This window comes from Agelaius phoeniceus, chromosome 9, assembly GCF_051311805.1.
Source record: "Agelaius phoeniceus isolate bAgePho1 chromosome 9, bAgePho1.hap1, whole genome shotgun sequence".
Lineage (NCBI taxonomy): Eukaryota > Metazoa > Chordata > Aves > Passeriformes > Icteridae > Agelaius > Agelaius phoeniceus.
Genome location: NC_135273.1, coordinates 12,569,098 through 12,590,045, shown reverse-complemented (window position 1 = coordinate 12,590,045; position 20,948 = coordinate 12,569,098). Strand labels below are relative to the sequence as shown.

Here is a 20,948-nt window from a genome sequence, read left to right as displayed (position 1 = left end):
TCCTCAGATCCAGAAAGGACAGGCTGACATCACTGCAACTCTGGCAGCACGTTTGGGGAAGATGCCCCAGTTACAGGTGTTACTCCATTATTTCAATATTCACATATTCACATTATTTCAAATTCACATATTATCATACTCGGGGCTGGTTGCTCTCTCTCATGTCTTCAGGCAGCCATGAGGAAACAGAGTGGAGAGGACAGATCAATACTTTTTACTGCAGCTGCATGATGAAAACATGGTTTTAAACTTTGCTGAATATCCCCTCCCTCAGACTTGGTTGCTGAATCCTGTTACCTCTGATGGAGATAGTTTGTGTGTCACGGCCACATCATTAATTCAGCTATTTGCCACGCAGCCTCCTGTGCCCAGCTCTTTCACCCAGCTGAGAAGGGCACAGTCTCTGAGCATTCCCAGCTCTGTGACAGGGGAGGAGGCAGAGCCACAAACACAGTTTCACACCATCCTTGCCCAACACACATGGGATGACAGTAAAACCAAAGCACGAGCTACTTCTTTTTCTTACTGCTTGATGGCAGTCCTCAGCTCCAGAGGAATTGTTATTTTAATAGTCCTGTTCCAACACAGGCAGATGCTTCAGCAGCACAGGGCAATCAGCACCCAGTGCTCATGGATTATGCAACCGGGGTGGAAAGAAAACAATTAAAGGTTTTAAAAAAACAGAAGCCAGTTGACAGCATTCCAACTTCCTCTTAATACCATTACCTGGCTTAACAATACACCATTAAAAGGTAAAAAGCAGTACCCCAGAGTGAACACTGCAAGCCTCAGGTCTGTGATGAGTGATCCCTGACTGACAGAGGACGTGCTAGCAGGGAAGCTGGTCTGGAATGAGCAGGGGTTGTGCAGTAAGGTATGCAATTCTCATGCATTTGAGTGATTGTGTTTACCTTTGCTGCCAAGACACATACAGTTACAATTTTATAGGCTTCCTGAAAAGGAAAAAAAAAAATAAAAAGAAAAAAAAAAGCTCTCTACAGAGGCTCCAGTTTATGCAAAATGCTGCTGCCAGGATTTTAACTCACATGAGGCAGATGCAGATTCAGAGTGTCACTCCAGGCTTGACGGAGTTACACTGGGCTCCCCTGTTAAAGAAAAAAATCAGACTGATTTTAAAACTGCAACAGCTCTGTGCCATGTGGGACTGTGTCTGCTGGAGCTCTGTCCTCTGGCAAGCTCAGAAGCTGGCCTGGCAGTTATTCCAAATACACTTACAACTGATTTACAGAAGAGGCACAGTTGGTAATCGTGCATCCCACAGGCAAAATTCTGTCCTCATATCCACAAAGCAGTCTTAGATCATCAGCTCAGGGATAATTAGGAGGAAGAGGCTACAAGCACATTGCCAGGTGGTACAAATCCTTCATGTTTCTCTCAGACACAGAGGAACTGGTTCAAGAAAAGGTCTCGTGCTCTTTTTGCGGCTTTGCCACTATGGTCCATTCCTCAGTCAGTGACAATTCACTCCTTTCAGGACACCCTTTCACACCATACAATGCCTGCATGTGTCAATGCAGGAGGCTTGGGAGACCGAGTCAGGAGCTACTCTGGGAAGCTGAGAAGAGAATTTTGCCCTACACCTTGCAGGTGCTCCCAGGGAGAGCCTCGCACACCGGGTCAGTCTGTGGGCACGTCTGCATTTAAATGTACCCCGGGACACACGTGGGCTGTCACAGGCACAGCACCACAGCACAACCAGCACCAAACCTGCACACAAAGCAGCTCTGCAGGGCTCTCACTGGCAAGCACACACAGGGAGAACGCCAGGGATACTCTGCAGCTTACAGGTATGAGCAGAGTAATCAAGAATTATCTCTGAGATCCAATTTGCACTAAATACAGAGCTGAACTGGTTGGAATGATGTTGCAAAAATGATCCACAAAAGTATGCAGACCTCCTGGAAGGCTTCTCTGAAAATAAACGTTTAAGGCCTGTTTTGTTTCAAAATGAATAGCTGGGGAAGGCTGAAGTACATGTGATGTCTCTGCTTAAGCTGTGGGGAGGAGAAAACCCTTTAGGGGCTGCCCATATCTTCCCTTGCTGCTCCCACACACAAAAATTCAGGCAAGGGTGTTTCTCATTGAAGATGTGACATGGTTTGTTCCATGCCAATACTTCTTGCAAGGTACTCATGGATCTTGGGAGAGAAGCAGGAGTTGAAGTTAAAATGATGACCCCTTTCTGCATTGCTTCAGTTGCCTCCCATTTGTGAGATGTATTTGCTGTCTCAAACTGCACACCTGCCAGCAGTCCTGCCTGCCATTTTATTTCCAATCACGATGGATTTGGTGCTGGGAAAAGCCCTGAATTGGGAATAGTGACAACACACTGACTTCCCATACCATCGAGGCAGCTTTGAGGAAGCAGCTGCCCTTCACCAGAACCTTCATTTAGGAAGGGAAAAACAAGATCAGGAGGTTGCTACAACAGAAGCCTGCAGGGAGAGCAGCTCGTCTGGGCAGAGAGGCAGAGCCAGAACCACTAAACGATGACCTGAAGCACCATTTGCACCTGCCTCTGGTTTTTCTCCATCTGTTGCTCTCTTATGACGCCCTACCACCTCCTGAAGGAGTTTCATCCCCTCCATCTGCCAACTCCTCACCTGCCTTTCCTCTCAGCTGGAAGGCAAGAGCAGCCCAGGGAGAGGCGCTTGTGATGCCCCCCAAACCAAACCCACACTGTCAGGGCACTTGACAGGAGCAGCTGCTTCCTGCAGTGGTGCATCCCTGCTCTGATCCCTTGGGCACACTCTGTCTCGAGCCCTTCCCCACGCAGGTGCTGTGCTCCCCATGCTGTCTGTGCTGTTGACTTGCAGCTGTCCAGATAAGATCAGTATTTCTTCAACTACAGGTGATGACCTCCTCCAAAAGGGTTGCAAAAAGCTTTAACAAATACTCAATCTTGAGAAATGCTACCTACTCTCTGGGTTCTCCAGAGGTCACACAAAGACAGATAAGCCAAAATGTAGACACATAATGCACAGGGTTTTGCCTTTTCTCTGAAGCACAGGAAATGCAGCCCAACTACTTTGTGTTAAGTCTTGAAGAAATGAAAGCAAAATAACTAAAAACAGGTTTTTTCAGTTGCTGCTTATTCTCCAGTGAGTAAGGCATGCAAATCAGGCAGTTAGGGACATACATGGGCAGGTGGAGAGCTGCCATGATCCAGATTTATATGTCTCAGGCACAACATGCATAATTAAGCTTGTACAAATACATTTCTGAAATTACACAAACCTGACTTACACAGCAGGATCGAAGTGTTGCTCTGAATTGCACCACAAATAAGTAATGTGTAGTGGGTTTGGTTCACCAAGTATGCAAGTGAGTATTAGGAATAGATTTGTATCAGTGGTGTACTGACAAAAACTGCTCAGTTAAAGCCTTGAGGACTGAGATCCCCTCTTGCAAACCCACTCCCTGCAACAGTACAAATTTCTATGTATCCTGCCTCAACAATGTCTATCAAATGAGATCCTAGTGGTCCCAGAACAGGATAGATCTATCCCCAGAATTCACCATTCTGTCAATATCTCCTCTACACATGGCTCCACAGTCAGGCATTTGCTGTCCACTACACTGTGTCTGTGACAGTCACCCCTCCACAATATCACCGCCACTGGCTATTTCACACAAGCTCCAAATACTCATTCCTTGGCAATTCTGATCATCTAATCTGCAACTCCAGCTGAGATTCCAGAGGGAAGCAGCCAGTGACCAGTCCTGGAGGTGTTTGGGACACTTGACTTAATTAAAAACCAAACCCTACTGAAATAACAATACCAATTAAATGTACTTTAAGTACATTTTAAGTGTTGAGCAAGTGTTTAAGTGTTGGGCAAGCATTTCACATGCTGCCATAGTATGAGGAAAGTGTCTCAGCTGTAGGGCCAGAGGTCTCTGATGATCCCCAGAAGGAACCAGGTAGTGAGGAATGCTATCTGACCTCTACACACTGACCCTCCTTTCAGGGCATCTTATCTTTAAAATTTGTTACAGAGCAATGCCACTTTTGATATACAAGAGGAAAGGAGGAGGATTTCTGCTCCAGCATAGTAATGACTTCAGCCTCTGTGTTACAGGGCCTTTTCTAATCAGGCAGGTATTGTCAGGCACTGCCACTGAAATGCAACAAAAGGGGAATGCTAAGGTTTCTCAAGTTATGCTGCTCTCCATGTTAAAATAATTCATTACTTACACAGGAAGGAATCTGAATGTCATGTTTAAGTTTCACACCTGGGTGTTAACTACCCTCAGTTTTGACAGTGCAGTCAGACTGCTCAGCTCTGATGGGAGCCCAGGCTCACGCTTGGCTTGCACAGCCTGGCAGGGTGCTGTCACTTTGCACTGGAAATAAAGCTGAGGATTTTCTTTCCCATGAGAACTACAGACCCTGCAGAGGTACCTGTACTGTGGGACCCTCTGTAGAAATACTCAGCTGGGTTGGCAATCCCAGAAATGGGGATAACCACAGACCTCCAAATCCCCTTCCCTTGTATCTGTCTTTCCAATGACACATCCAGTGTTATCCTCAGTTCCTGCCACAGCCACTGAAGGCATTTCACTTCACAGTATCCTCACTGGCCATGAAGGCAAAAACACTCCTATTTAAAGCTCTGGTGTGTCCAGCAGTGGTTTGAGTCATCTCTGCCCACATAAACATGTGCCCTGTGTGCAGGCAATGAGCACCTTTGTGCTGTGCTGACCTGGGAGCTCAGTGCCTGTAAACAAACTGACAAAGTGGTAAACGTGCCTGGCTGCAACCACAAGAAATCCCAAATGAAATCCATGGGACAACTCACATGTTTTCAATTAGGAATGTGGTGAACTTCTGACTTGCCATTTGTTTATGAACTCGGCTGAACTGTGACCATAAAGGGTTTGTCTACAGTCAAAATGAGTTGAAAACCAATTAGGAACAGTCTCCAGTCCTCTTGTCTCCTGGGGTTTGATTTTAAGCACTTAACCATAAATAAAAATGTACGGTACTATGGAAAGCAGAATTGCAGCATTTCAGCCTATATTTAAATTGTCTTTTCATAATACCAAACAAAATGGGTAACAACATTGGTTTGTTTCTTTGAATTTTTATTTTTTCAGTCTAAATGAGAAGAAACTACTGCCAGATTGAGTATAATTTTCACTTACCTATAGAAATCTTTTCAAACATAGAACTGACCTGGGCAGTAAGACAAAGCTGAGCTTTAAAGCACACTCCAATATTTAATGTACCTTTTCTATTTCATTAGAAATTATGTGTCTGTAGAGATCAGCAAACAATACCTTGACAAAACCTCCAGGTACATCCCAGAACACTTTTGTATGCTTAACACACGAGCTGCTGTGCCCTGCATGAGCAGCCAGATCTTGCACAGCGCCTTTGTGCCCACAGATGTTTTTGACAGTAAATCTGATAACAGAAACTAAGGCAAGGTTCACTGATCATCAGAGGGTTGAAATCTTTGGATGTGAGCTCCAGTGGCTCCCTGGCACCCTTTTCTGAGCACACCAAACTCGGGGCTCTGGCTGGAAAGCAGAGCTCCCCTCCAGGGCAGCACCAGGGCTCTGCAGTCCCCAGCCGAAGCAGAGCACCCACTGCAGCCTAAGAGCAGTGGAAAATTCCTTCCCTCTAATGCTCCTGCAAACATCCCCAAGTGCTCAGCAGAGCTTTCAGCTCTAAAACCTCTAACCTGGAACTCTATCAGCTCCCCTTCTCCTGCTCTGCATGCTAACAGGCTGTGTGAAGACAGGATTTGTTGTTGCTTCAAGGACTGACACAGCGCTGTGTGTGCAGCCTGGCTCTGAATTGCTGGGTCCACACCTCAGGTTGTTGTTGCCTTTCTGCTTGTATTAAAAACAAGTGTTGTCAAGTATCATCAGCTTTAACTCTTCCCAAAGCAGGCTTATTAGTGCTCTCATTGGTAAATTCCAGATATTTTTAGCTCTCTGCTGCTGCACTTTGTTTGCCTTCAATGTAACAAAGATTTGGGCTGTTTGAATATGCCTCAGAGGCTGGCAGAGCAGAGCTTAGTGTTGGAAAGATTTCTTCTGCTGAATAAAAATGAATGGCTTGAGGTAAGAACAGCAGCACTGAGGTCACATTGTGCATGTTGAGAGAAGCAACTCAGACTCTGCATTTCAAGGAAACTTCAGTTTGTCTATATTTTAATAGTTGACATAACTATTGACTTTCCTTTGCACTGGATTAATATTTTAAAAATTACTACAGAATCACCTCTTCTTTCACAGGAAATTTTTAGTTTCCCTGACACAAGAGAATGCTTTCTGTGCTTAACAAATGGCCTTCACAATTTACCTCTCTCAGATACAGCCCACTGTGAGTTATAATCCCATATTGGAAATATCCCTGCATTTCCATGGAAACAAACTACTTTGCCAAAATATGGGCTTAGTTCTTCAGTAAAGACTTATGAACAGGGAAGAAATAGTTTCTTGGGCTTCAGGTTCAAAGATAATTTTCTATCATCTAGAAATAAGAAGCAAATTACTAAAAGGTCTAGAAGTCATTAATATAAAATATCTAAGGCATTTTTCAGGTTTATCAGCATCCAAACAGATTCAGCTTCTTATTTTTCTCCATATTGACTGAAGAGAGTGAGCCTCCAAGGCTACACATTTGTTTAACAGTGTGCACCTGGGCTTAGATGCAGCACAAGTGCCCGTGCTGGCAAGAAGCCACACACACAAGTTTTTCTGTAGTGCTAAAATAAGGCATTCACAAAGCAATGGCACACATGTGATCTCAGAGTTAAAGCCTTCTGTACTCTCAGCTTTGGTTCCTCCTACAGAGTAAGCTGTTGGAGTCATCACAAGGGTATTTGCAATTTAATAGTACTTCTGTTGTGGTATTAGGATTACTAGATAAGGGGGTCGATTAGATTGAAAAATGCCTCCCTATTTTCATCGAGCCTTCCTTGGTGTACTAACAGCCTGCTGACCCAGCTTGGTGTTATCATCTTGTTTTTAAGAGCAAGAAAACAGAATATAGCAGCTTTTGAAACTTTCCTTACACTGTGAAGACTCATTCTTTCAGCAGCTTCTGTTTATCACCGTGATTCTTCAAGAATCCACAGACAGCAGATTAGCAGTTTGTCAGTCAGTGATTTACTGGGACAGAGCAAGCACCACATGCTCTCTCCACTCCTCATTCCCAATGCCAGCATGTGAGATCCCACAGCTCCAGAGCTCATTTGCTCATTACACAGCTTTAAATGGTCAGGCTCTGAAGAGCAGCAACACAAAGAGAGCAGGGACAATAATCACTGCACTGGTATTTGAAAAGACATCCAGCTCAAAGCATACTTGGAACAATTTGGCTTCTCCGTCTGCCTTTAGCTTTAACACACCAATGGCTAACCCTGCCTCTGAAATCTGCAAAATCTGCACCTGTCAAACTGGCAATGTGCAAATGTGAAAAGGCAGACAGCAGATGTGCAACAGTCAGGGCATCTCCCAGTCCTGGCTAGGAGAGTTGGAAGGCTTCTCCTGCACATCTACCAACTCCCTTCTCCAGCCACCACTTTATTTCTGCATGACACAATAACTGCGTTATCCAGCAAATTGGGAAAGAAGCAAAACTGCTTAGAATCTCCCCAAAAGAGCCTCAAAGCCTGTGGTCCTTACATCACGATGAAACTAAAGGCAAACCTTTAACCTAAGCAGGAGTGCCTCGTTAGAGCACTTGCATTAGAGTTCAGCACTAATAAACAAACAATAACAGCACCTGAACTGACATCCAGATACGCTGCAGTTGTTTACAAGCTCAGTAGTTTAAGTATTCAGCTCAATCTTTCATGTATAAAACTCCCACATTTATGATTTGTTTTTCATTTGTGCCATCCAGAATTTTTTTTCATACAAGGTACAAATTCATCAGTCCCATTTCTCATGAAAATTAAACAAAACTGAAACACAGGAACCTGACAGACTGCTACAGTAAAAACAGTAGATGGACTGAAGAACCAGTTCTCAATTCTGCTGTCACAGTTTCTCCCAGATCACACACAGCAACAATCCAATTCTGCCTTCTGGCTGAGTGTGTCTTTTCCAGAGTCAACAGGAAAGCATTTAAAAGCTCAGATGAGAGTGTGAAAAAATTTCCTCTTCCAAATTGCAAGAATGGCTTTGACATGAACACCTACCTGAGGAAAGGGCAAAACCTGTTTATGCATGTTGCACTTTGGATTGAGTTGGGAAAGACTAAACCTGTCTTTCCCATATCTTTTCCCATGTGATGAGAAGGGAAATGCTACAAGCTGAAAGCATAAGCAATTTTGCAATAAAATCTTTGCAGTACACCAAACCTTGGCATTAAATTGGCAATGTTTCCAGGACACAAGCTATATTCCAATCAGATTATGTTGCATTAATCACATTTGTACACAATAAAACCAGTATTTTTCAAGCCTCATTTCCCCTCCTTTTTTATTGAAACCATTTTCAGCAGCCATTGATAATTTCATTATCCCTTTCTGGAGAACTCAGAAGCAGCAATGAATTAAGCACAGGAAAAGTATTCCAAATGAAAGCGTCCTGTCTACTGGTATTATCTCTTATCTACTTCAGAGATAGAAGATAAACTTTCAACAAGGCTGTAACTTTTGAAGAAGAAGAGTAGTCACAGAGGAATCTTTTCAAGCACAATTGAGTTTGCAATTCTTACTATCCCTCTCCATCTGCCAACAGCCCAGTGTGAAATTACAGTCAGTTTGGGAACCCCACTGCTTTAGCTCTGCTCCTGTCAAGGGACATCTATCCATCACCTCATTGTGCAGCCTGTCCCATTTAAGAGCTGGTAATGCCAAGGCCTCCTGCATTATTTGGATCCAGATCCAATAATTAAGTGTAGCTCATACTGAGTAGGAAGCAGCCAAATAAAATGCTGTGTGAAACCAATCTCTCTCTGCTGCATTTCCAATGGGTGTCACCAACTCCTCAGGCTCAGGTGAGTGTCACAGTGAAGACTCTCCTCTGACATACCTTTATTTTACTTTCTGCACTTAGCAATAAACACAAAATGGAGAAGGCTGTGAATCTTTTGGATTGCATGCAACATTTTCCTTTACCAAAGCATGAGCAGTTTTGACAGTACTGGTGAAAACAGGCAGGCAGACCAGAATTGTTAGTGACTGTTGATCTTCTGGCTGGATGAATAAGCAGAGATGAATCACTCAGATAATAAATGAAACTACTATTTAGCAAACAAAAAATAACAGCAATAGGACCTCAATTCTCTCTAATTTAAACAGGAATTGTTCAATAATTCTCAGTTCTGCCCTGACAGCAAATTCAGCCCAGGGTGTAATGCCATGGCTTCCCAAGGAGCACCGTAGGGAACTGGCAGGGCCTCGCTCCCAGGCTGGCAGGCAGCAAGGTCAGAGGCAGGGAATGAAGGGCTGCATAACATCACAGAAACTTGTCTGAACCTCCACTAACAGCAAGGGCTGAAATAGCTGATGACTCCTGCTTGTGTCAACTGCAGCAAGCCTTTAAACAGAAACTACTTAACTAAGCACACAAACCACAGTCAACCCCGGCTGCTCTTCCTGCTCCCTGCACTTGCTTCCCAGTAACACCTGGCTTTAAAAAGCATTATTTTATGTACTAAATGTGATTCCCAAACAGACTGAATAGGAAGAGGACAGCCAGTTTCATACATAACGCAGATTTCTGAGCCTCTAGTATTATTGTATCTAGAACATTAACCTAGGGAGATTTGGGAGTTTCCATACACATAAGAGATCTTCTTCACCCCATGAGAATACAACAACAATCCTTTATGGGAAAACAAGAAGTCTAAAACCTGTGACAGTTATTTCAATTTGCTTTCATTTTATTTTCCCAGCAGTCAAAATTAATTCTAGATGTAATCACTGTGATTACAAATTCAGCTATTTAAGGTCCATCATTTCTCAGACAAAAAAGCTAAAACCTTCAGGCTCTTCTACACAGAAAGACTTTGTTTGCCCAACCCAACCATTAACAGTATTTCTCAACCCTGTGCAAGGAAAGAGACAAGCACAATCGGGGAAAAGAGGAGTTATTTACAAGAATTTGAAGTTTAACCTAATTTTGGCTTGAAAGCAAACAAAATCACTGTGGAAATGCTGTATCAGATAGCCTTGAATTCTTTTAAATTCTGAGTTAAATGTTCTTTAATTTAATACTTCTAAGAAGTACTACTCTATAAATTAACACATGAAATTGTATTTTGTGTGCAATGTAACATGATGATACTAAAACTGCTCTCAGCTGGCAAGCTGACATTCTCAGACATGCTGGTAGTAGAACACGATCACTGCAGTGTGTGCATGGAGCTGTTACTACAGACTTCAAATTGCAAATGCCATGTCCCTACCAAAATTAGATTATTCTAGACAGAAAAGATGGCTATTGTAAGTAGATCTGTGTCCTTAAATTCATAAGGTACAGAAATAAAACTGTCTCAAGCTTCTAAAGTTCAATATACATGAAATGATTCTGAGTTTCCTGGTACAGAACCAGCTCCTAAGGAAGACTTTTGGTGCTACCAGTGGTCATTGATTTGGAAAGAAGAAAGAGACAAGACAGGAGTACTTCTTCACAAGACAGGTAATTCAATGTGTATCAAAATAATCATTCTGAGATGGCAAATGTATGACTGTCATCAGTCTATTTCTGATGTGAAAGTACACAACAGAAGGGGATGTCACATACAGATTTTGGCAGGGTCAATGACCCTGCCAGCCTACAGTTGTTGAATAGGAAGATTGTGCCCAGATATTTTAAAAAACTTTACAGAAAAGTGACCTAGCAATGTCTGAAAGTAGAAATGCAGAAAACTAGATGAGGAGCTCATGACACTGGAGATGCTTGTGTTCTTTTCTTTGGCCTATTTACGTGTTTTGAATGGTCTCCAAAAGGCTTCTGCTCAGCATGAGCCATCTGGTATGCAGATACCATTTCCAGATGTTAAATTACACATAAACTGGCTTTTTACTTTTTTTTTTTTCTTTTTTTAATCAAGAGAAGTAGCATGTCCATGTGAAGGAGGGGGTAAAGGATAATGTGACCAATCAGAAAACACAACAGGGTCTCGTGAATGCACTAACCATAGCACATTACTGTAATACTTCCCTTGTTCCACTTCTTCATTATAACTTTCAATTAATTTATTATAATTGTAATCATATTCTAACACTGCACTCTTTAAAGCCCCTGCAGTGGAAAAGTATTTTTTCTTGTATGCAAGCTATAAGTAGCTAATAGTGGTCAGATAATAAAAGCCCATGTGGAGAGGAAAGGACAACTCTGAGACATAAGAAAATAAACAGGTAATTTCAAAGGGAAATTTTCAGTTTGAGTGGAAAAAAGGGAAATAGTACTTACCAGTCATAATGTTTTTAATCTGCAAAAGGCTTTCCAACCTAATTACATTCTCACAAGTCCTGCTGAAATGATCTGCAACTATTATCTCTGTTGTACCATGGAAGAAGTCACAGGACAGCAGCTTACCCCAGCGGGGGCCAGATTTCCAGTTTTCTGCTCAGACCACATCCCATTTCTTTTTCTGCCTCACACCCTGTCTCTCAACTCCCCCGAATGCACTGACTTTGCCTGCTCAGCTGGAGGACTGTGATCTTCCAGCCTCAAAAGCCCCAGGTTTTTATGTACCTGGTACTGCTTTAGGATGCTTGGAACATTCACATTTTTTCCTTTCATCAAATCAAGCATCATTTTGTGGACAACACATTTGCTATGTGTTTACAGGAACAAGGAACATTTGAGTAAAATGAACAGTCAGATAAGTGAGGACAGTGCTGAAGCTGTCCTTGTGTCAGGATGGAAATTATCAATAAACTTCATGCTCCACACCAGCCTCACTGGGATCACCTGGGTCCTTGGGAAGTGCCACCACTTTCTTTGCAAAAGTCACAGAAGTTGTTTTTCTGTTACTGAAGTGAAACTCACAACTCTTATTTTCTTTTTTTTTAAAGCATTTATTCTTGAACAACTGTTTTTCATGCACCCCTTAAAAGCACTGCCACAAGCTGTCACAGCTGGGAAACACAAACAGAAAGCTCGTGCCTGCAGTCACATCCAGCATAGATTAACAAAACACTTCATGACTTAAAAAGTGGCAAGAACTTTAAACAGATGTATAAATAAGATGGGTAACAACCAAACCTTTTATATGTAACTGCTTCCTTGTAGATAAAAGAACACAAGGAACTCATCTAAATATAAACTGCAATTACCTGCCACAGTCTCCAAAACTGCTCCTTGCAGCTGAACCATGAGCCAGTGGAAACCTTCCTGCCCTTCACTTAGCCTCTGACCCCAGCTCTGACCCCCACACTGTCCCAGCCACATTACTCATCTCTCATTCCTTCTCAGTACACAGTAACCAGATGACCATAGCTGACATACTGCATTATTAGGTGACCCTGACACTCTACCTCACATTTTCTCAGTTCATATACACAACAACTCTAAACTGAAATATTAATGGTGATAGGAACTTTTTATCCACAGCTTTGGAAGTGGTAATGAGAAAGAAGGCAGGATGGTACATGACATCCTCAGTTACAGCCTGTGTGATACTATAACCCAGGAAAATGGAAGTGAGCTTTTTATCTCTTCCTTCCTTAAAATACATAACATGAAAGTCTGACTATGAAGGAAATGGTAGCTTTATTTCCTCTCATCAAAAGTCTCGGGGAACTTGCCTGTTGAAAGATGGAGAAGTCATGCAAACAATTTTATGAAACCAAAAGATCTTATGCAACGTCCCAAAGCTTATCTGTCACAAAGAATGGGCAAAGCTTTACAAATTAACTTGTTCAGCTGACACAAGGCACTGCCCCTGCCATGCCTCTTCTCAAAATCAGTCCCTGATGTGGCTAAACCAGGAAGGGGAAAGAGGAAAACCTATTCAAGAATCATTCTCCCAGGACGAGGAGAACCTGCTGGCCAAAGGTGTAGCCTGCCATATGCACCAAGGATGAAAGAAATCATCTTGTTATTCAAAGCCAAGCACGCACAAGGGGCATTGTCAAAATACAGTGGAATCTAAGGGAACAGACTCATTAAGCTTTGGTTTTCTCAACACCCATAATCACCTGAAACTGTACTACAATAACATGGCTTGTGACCAAATACAGCTTGTAGATAACAAATTTAAGGGAAACACCTAAAATGAAAGTGCAAGGAATAGTGAAAGATATATTTACTAATAGAAGAAGCACCTGCTACCTGGAGTAGCCCAATCAGCTTTTTGCTGGTTTTTGCCCAGCAAGAAGAATATTCCAAACTAAGTCAGTGTTCAAAAAACTTAAGAAGATACTCACCAGCAAGTGTATAGTCCATATCAAAACCAAAGCACTTTATCTTTTCCATGGCTAAGCTTCTGTTTACAAAGACCCTGAAAAGAGAGAAGAAATATCACCAGAGGTACGAGCATTTTCAAAATACTCACATTTTAGAACAAACACATTCTGCCACTGTCAGGATGTTGGGCATGCATAGGTCAAAATCAGCAAATATACCTGAAAACAGAGTCAAGTCTCATTTTTTGCGAGTTCTCCTGAAGCAAAGCCATGACTTTGCAGAATTATTCTAATTATTGGTGTGCTGTCCAAAGACATACACGCATGCATGCACACACACGCGGCCTTCCATGTGACCTGCAAAAATTCCTAAGAATACAAGTGCAAAATCTCCTGAAGCAGAATGCAGATCTCAAAGGATATGAAACTGGAAGCAGTAGATGCAAAGCTATATAATTTGCTTGATTAAAACAAATTATTAGTAAGAGATAAGAAGGAAAATAAAGTAATTTCTGTGAATAAAGTCACAGCATTTGCCTCCTATTTGGAACTATATCTGGAAATTCAAAGCAAACCCAAACAGATCCATTTTCACATTTTCACCAATACCATTAAAAACATGTAATAAAGCTCTGAAAAAGAGTAACTGAGAAAAAAATTCATACACAAGATATGCCATTTCTATTGTGAATTTTTTTATTTATAACTCCTTTGAAACTTGCCAACTGCTATTTTGTAAATTCGACTTTTACCATTAATGCATATTACAAAGAGACTCTAGGCTGAATGCTTCCAGGCCCTTTTAGATGACAGCATTAATACATTATATCCAATTTAGTTCAAGTAAGTAACAGGGTAAAGAAATAGGTCAGAGAATACAACAAAAGCTTTTCTTGCTTCCTGTTCCAACTACGACAGTAACTAAGCTGCTTATGTTTCCCCAGAACTTTAATGCATAAAGCAGATCTGTAATTCAACAGGACTTCTTTCCACTGCCTTATCTGAACTTCAAAAATGAGAGTCAGAACTCATCTGTTGGAGGGCAGCTGAGCTTTTCAACACCCATCTCAGACCGAAATCCCTGCGCCGCTCCGGCTGTGATGCCAAGACAAAATTCTCCCGTAGGAGAAAAGTCCCGGAGCCTTCACTTGTACTCTGATTTCAGCGTGTGAAAATTCTCCAAATATTTACAAAGTGCACTGCCGTCAGTGCAGTAATTATCCTCTGAGCAGCAGCATCGGCAGCGCTGCCGGGCCAGTCAGGACAGCAAGACACAAAGGAGACGGCAAGCGCGGAGCCCTCGCACGTTCAGAAAGCCAGGGAAGATGGGGGAGCTGGGGGAGCTGGGGAAGATGGAAGGAGCCTGGGGAGGCTCTGCTCCGGGCAGGTGGCCGGCATTAGCAGCCCTGTCAATCCGCCCCAGCCGGGTTCCGCAGCGATCCGCTCAGCCCGGGTGCTGCGCCGTGCTCTTACCTCATCTCTCACCGATGTGCTCCTTGCTCAGCTCGCAGCACTCTGATTCAGCTACTTGTCTGAATCATATTACAGAATTCCTTTAAAGCTTCCCTGGTACCCATGCAATTTTGCTTGGATCTGATTTGACTTCAGAAGATCATTATGCCTGAACGGAGCCTTAAAGCACTGTATATCTTCTTGGACAGCGTTCTAGAAAACACATCTGTGGCTAATTTAACCAGTCACTGGATATTGTTGTTGTTCCACACAAATCCACTTGGAATACAGTTTCTCTGGCAATAGTGTACTTTCCCTCTAACCTTGCACACTCTCTCTGGGAGTCACTGTTTCCTGGCAAAGTGCCTGCCTTTGACAATGGGGCTTGTCACTAAGGGGCCTTGGAGGTTATAGATGACGCTCTTTTCTAATAGATTTATGTGTTACCTAAAGAAGACAAAGTGATAGGATGAACACTGGAAACCGGTAAAGAAATGCCTTTTGGAAATATGAGATGGGCTCCTAAGTCACTAAAATTCTCTCCTGAAATAGCTGGCTTTTGAGTAGGTGGAGCAAATTATCTGAATCTGCAATCTGAATCCCTGTTTGTCTTTTAACATCGAGACAGCTCTGATTTACAAGAGACCAAGGAGAAGCACTATTTAGTACTAAATACAGTCTGATACTTTGTATAATGCATATGATTACATGGTGGTGGTGCTGCTGCTGCTGTCAGGAAACATTATTTATTAGCTAATTCAAGCATAATTTCTGATCTCATGTTTCTGCAGCTTGTTTCTGAGAACAGAGCTGTAAGAAGGAATAACATACCTCCAGGAGACACCATAAACATTTTTTGTCTAACCTGAAGAGTCCAGTTCTGCTCTTGCTTTTAGATTTAATCCCTGCAGCACTGTTTTCTGACTGTCTTTACAGGACAGAAGCAAGAAGGGAAATTTAAAGATCACAAGATCATTTCAGAATTGCAACATTTGGTAAGTTTCCCAAATGAGGACAAAAACCACCAGTACTAAGACACAGCTGAATGCACTCACAAAAAGGGTACTATGACAGTGCCTGTGAAAGGCACAAACAAGGGAGCTGTGACCCAAGAGATCTGTTCCAGTCCAGCCTGCCTGTGTTTAGATGATGACGACACCAAACTGACCAAAAACCATGGAAAGATCACCAAACCTCTGACAGATGTCATCCCTTCCTTTCGTAGTATTTAGAAACTGAACCCAAACCCAGCATACCTTGAGACTGAAGATCTGGAAAAGTTTTCTGAACAACAAAACAAATACCACTCACTAGTATATTTTTGTTCCAAAATAAGTCTTTTGGAAAATTACCATAGCAGAACCTTTTGGTAACAGCTGGTGAAGATGCCTCTTTCTCCACCAATTTGCACTTACTGCCTCTGACCTATAAACTGCACTGGCAGGGTCTAAGCACACCCCAGCCTGGCAGATTTCAAGGCATGCTACCAACTGATCTGATGTGGTAATTACTTCACCCACCAGTGCTGGAGTGAGACAGAGCAAATATTAAAAAAAGCTAAAGAAGGTTATTACACAACATGTTCAGGACAGGAAATGAGAACACTTTAATCAATTTAAGCTTGCATATGCCTTGGCAGATTAAATGCAGACTAAACAGTGGTAAAAAAAAAAATAAAAAGGGACCACTTTTACTTCTCTTGTGAAGGCCAAGAGAGATGTCGGTTTATTTTGTAGGCACTCAGGACCTCAGTTTTAAATCCTGATAAAGAAATCTCCCATGAACAGTGCTCCCCTAGGCACAAGGGAGTAGGTAGCTACTTACAAATATTTACTCCCAGAAACTGACCGGCTTAATTCAGGGTTTTACTCCAAGTAGTAAATATCTGCAGTGTCCTAGAAACTAAAATTAAAAGCTGAGATTAAATCTCTAGCACAGTTTCTGGGAAGAGCCAGGTGCTTCTCAGAAGCTGCAGACTTAGCCCATTCCAAAGCTGTTCTTAAATTCTAATTGAAGGTACACTCAGCCTGGCTACAAGAATACTGATCAAATCATAGGATCACAGAATGGTCTGGGGTCAGAAGGGACCTTAAAGATCATCACATTCCAAGCCCCTGCCATGGGACACCTTCCACCAGATCAGGTTTCTCCAAGCCCCATTCAAGCTGACATTGTGTCTGTTGGCTACAAAACAATAACATCTCCTCAGAACAAATGCTATAGAGAAATTACAAGAGTTGTTTGTGATGACTATAAAGCAACAGCAACCTGAGGGCCCTAAGAACCTCAACCACCTGAGTGAAAAGATCCTCTGGTCATGAAAGGAAAGGATGAAATACCAAGTTTTTTACAGCTCATCCAGATGAACAAAAATCAAAGAAGCTTCCAGATTACAAACAGTAGAAATAACGTCAGAATAAGAGGAAAACTAAAATGATCTAACATTTTTAGGCAAGGAAGTTTTCATGTAGGATAATTTCTCCACTTGCCAGGATCAGGAGAAATCACACTCTTCCTCCCCCTGAATTTGGTTTTTTCCATTTAGAAAATAGTCACTTCAACTGGAAGCACTGAAGTTAAAATTTAAGCTGTCCTAAAAACTTCACAGCACTGGGCAGTAAGACAAAACAAACTGCAGGCACAGCACGAGCACAGCCTCTGCATTCCCTGTGCTGAGGCAGAGGTGAGTATTGCCTAAACCCAGCTGCACACCTGTATGCACCCAGAGCATCTCCTGAAACGGGACATTGCCTTTCTCTTGCCTGCCTCTTTGCCTCCTAATGAAAATCCCAGCTTTACAGAACTGTTCTGAAGAATATCCCTGCTCTGAGGAATATCCCTGCTCTGAGGAATATCCTGCATTTTGGGCTCCCTGTCGGTGTGGCTGGAGTGCCACAAGGTGTGGATCATGTGGGGAAGGCAGTTCCAGGGAGCACATCCCAGCTCCGTGGGCTCTCTGAGCACAGCTGGGACTGGGGAGCAGCACCTGGGCTTGGGGTGGCTGGCACAGATCCCACCTCTGGAAAAACAGACTTGAGGAGCTGTTTTAGGGAAACCTCAAAGCATGCTTCCTCCCTAATGAGTTCTTCCTCAAAGATAAAACCCTGCAGCTTGGCCACAGCAGAAGGCTCTCAATGACCACAGTATTTATTTTCTCTTTCAGCTCTATGGATTGTGCTGGGTAAGAGAAAAATGTGTTGTATTGAAGGAAGAAGGAACTGCTGAGCATGCAGCAGGGAAGCCACACAGCCCTGATAGCCACAACTCTGCAATTCATAGTCCTTTATACTTTCACAAGAGGACTGATCTTGGTTTTGTTACTGTTCTTGTCAATCAATTCTGAAGCAGGAACCTAAATCCCAACTCTTCTCAAGTAACACTGGAAAGAAGCAAACGCAGAGAGGGAGAAATGTTTTTATTTTATTTGTGCAAAACCTCTAAAGAATTGTATGCCCTGAATGAAATTTGTGTGCATAACAGTCTTGTAGTTTGACCAGCAAAATAAACAAAATGCACAGAACTTTACAATTCAGGAGGAACTTGGCACACAGCTCACAATTCCTCATAGCAAAGAAATGAAAATTAACAATGTGAGGCAAGGTTTCTGGAACAGAGCACTTCATAATAATTTTCCAAATGTGTCTAGAAATACCTTGCATCAATTAGCATTTTTCTGGGCAGTGTGTTTCACTGGAAATTAAATAAATACAAAGAAAATTGCAACACTGCTGAGTGGAACAGCAAATACAGTGGGAGCTGGCTAAGCATGACCTACATGTGTGTTTAAAAAAGCCTGTGGTGGACAGTTGGGCTTGAGCCAACCACAAAACAGGGACCAACTAGCCAGAAGGCTCAGATTCCCTCTTACTCAGGGTTTAGGAACTTTGGTTAATCTTCACTTTATGGACAACCTCCATTTTTTAATAAGCTAGAAGATTTAAAAAGAAATAATGGGAACTAAATGGATTAGCTTTTAACAGTCTCCCACGCCCAAGGTCCCCGTGGCCTCTTTAAAAAGGTGAATAATGAAATAAACATCCCTCTACTGTTATGACAGCTCAGTGTTCTCAGTATGACCAGCTAGTCCCCAGATGTCTGCTTGGGGACTTGTGTCACTGCATGACATTGCAGTTCTGGTCTCAGGTGACTTCCACCAGCAGCAGCAAACTTACCCACTGACCTTATTTACCTGGTACAAAGCAAGTGAGCAATCTAAAGATGATACTACCTTATCATACAAATGTCTCATCTTTGGGTGCTGGATGTTTTGGTAGCTGCCTTAGAGAAGAAATAAACTGCTTTAAATTTTTTAAACCAATGAAATTGTTCTTTAGCTAAGTCCTGCCTCTTTAGTCATTCCATATACTATTTTTATCATACCATTTTGGTTTTATTTTTTAATTATAGATTTTTAGAATTGTATTTTATTCCTTCTTCAACCAAAGATGAACATTCTGAATATTTGTAATTGCATTTGGAGACAATATTTGGGCTTGAGATAACTTTAGGGGATGAAATAGCATCAGACAGGGGAAACAAAGGAAGGGCATAAAATTTTCCTGGCCACTTCTACTAACATTTCCAACAGCATGCCCCACAATTTCACAAGTCTAACTGTTCTTGCACAGTTATAGTGACATTAAACTGGAAAATCCAGTAATGACTGGATTCAAAGCCTGATGAGGCTGTATCCAGAAACACAGCTATGAGTACTTCCCTCTGATTCTGCAGCAATCAGATGCAAAGAGAGAGCCTTGGCCATTTCTGTTTTCATTGTTTGGGTTTTCTTCCCAGGCAACAGCAAAGTGCCAAGAAGCTCGCATATGGATTCCATCCCAAAATAACACTTGTCTGCTCCCTGAAACTATTAAAGCTAAGGATCATGGGACATTTACAAAGTAATTTCTTTATTATTAATTTGGCAAGTGGTGTGCTTTTTTGTAAACTCACCCATTCTACGGACTGGACACACTCCCCCTCCCTCCTCCAGTGTCTAAAGCACTAAAACAAAGCAGAGAGAGGCACAGGCTGCCCTCTGTCACACACATGCCACCACACAGGTCCCAGGAGGCTGCTCAGACACACCAGGACAGACCACAGCCAGCAGAGCCTCCAGAGCTGCCCAGGACATGGGAACACCACACATGGCCTGTCCTGTCGTGTTCCACGCAAAGAGCACTTTCAGATGGCTAAAGATTTGTTCTGGTTTTCCACCTCAGTGAACTGATCATTTTGAAGGGACTTTAAATATAACCACCTAAACAGATGGACAGTTTCAAGTCTCACAGCCTTGTTTATACAACATTTCCACCTGTTTGCAATAACTGATGATCCAGTAACAATTAAGTAAAGAAACAAGATTAGCAGTGAATAGCCCAGAGTCTACAAATTTGAACAAGCTAAAGTACATCTTTAATCTATGAAATCAAAACAACCAATTGGCAATCCTTTTGCTTTGTCATTATTAAAGCATATACTATTTTTTAATCCAGAATCTCAGTGTATAGTAACAGCTAAAATCACTTATATCACCACCATAAGGTGTTCTGAAAGCAAACTGAAGTACAAAACTATGAAGCAACTTACTTAATACTCTATCAGCAGTCAGCAGGAGAATTAGGATTAGGAATCATGATGCCACACACCCTGCACTAGCCAGTAAACAAGAGAGCAAGAAGAAAACCCAACAGTTAAAACAACAACAGAAACCCCACATTCAGGATGAGAAGTCTCAAATTATTCAGATGCAAAATAGTAGAAGCATCCCACAACCAGTACGTTTAACAAAAAGGCCATTTCAGCCTTACTGCTCTGTTAAGCCAAAACCACAGATAAATAAATATAAGTGCAAATACCTGTTTCCTGGATCTTGGTAACTGTCAGTAACAAGAGTGGATGGAACACCAACTTTTTCCATTATTTGCTTTAACTAGATGGGGTTGCTATTTAAACCCTAAAGAGCTATGTGAGTTAATCCAGAGGGTGCCTAGAAGTGCTCACTCCAAGTTAAAAAATAGACACTAGGGCAATTTGGTGGCTCAGAGTCAACCTAGTTCTTGCCTAATTACAATCACATTAAATGACAGTACTCCTCCAGAACAAGTGATCTAGTGATTATCCTCTACCCGGAAAAGTCAACAAGCAGCA

General features: G+C 42.2%; 1 protein-coding gene across 2 annotated transcripts in view; it reads right to left on the bottom strand.

The window, feature by feature from the left end:
* NT5C2 (5'-nucleotidase, cytosolic II) overlaps positions 1–20,948 on the bottom strand; it is a 59,832-nt gene that overhangs the window by 17,401 nt on the left and 21,483 nt on the right. The window contains exons 1-2 of one of the 2 annotated variants that reach the window (XM_077182927.1): positions 14,823–14,845; positions 13,371–13,444 (exon numbers count right to left, since the gene is read on the bottom strand). In XM_077182927.1, coding sequence (XP_077039042.1) covers positions 13,371–13,444; positions 14,823–14,827 — 79 coding nt within the window. In that variant the 5' untranslated portion in view covers positions 14,828–14,845. Of the gene's footprint in view, positions 1–13,370; positions 13,445–14,822; positions 14,846–20,948 lie in introns of those variants that run through there. The other variant, XM_054637425.2, reaches the window with a different exon arrangement.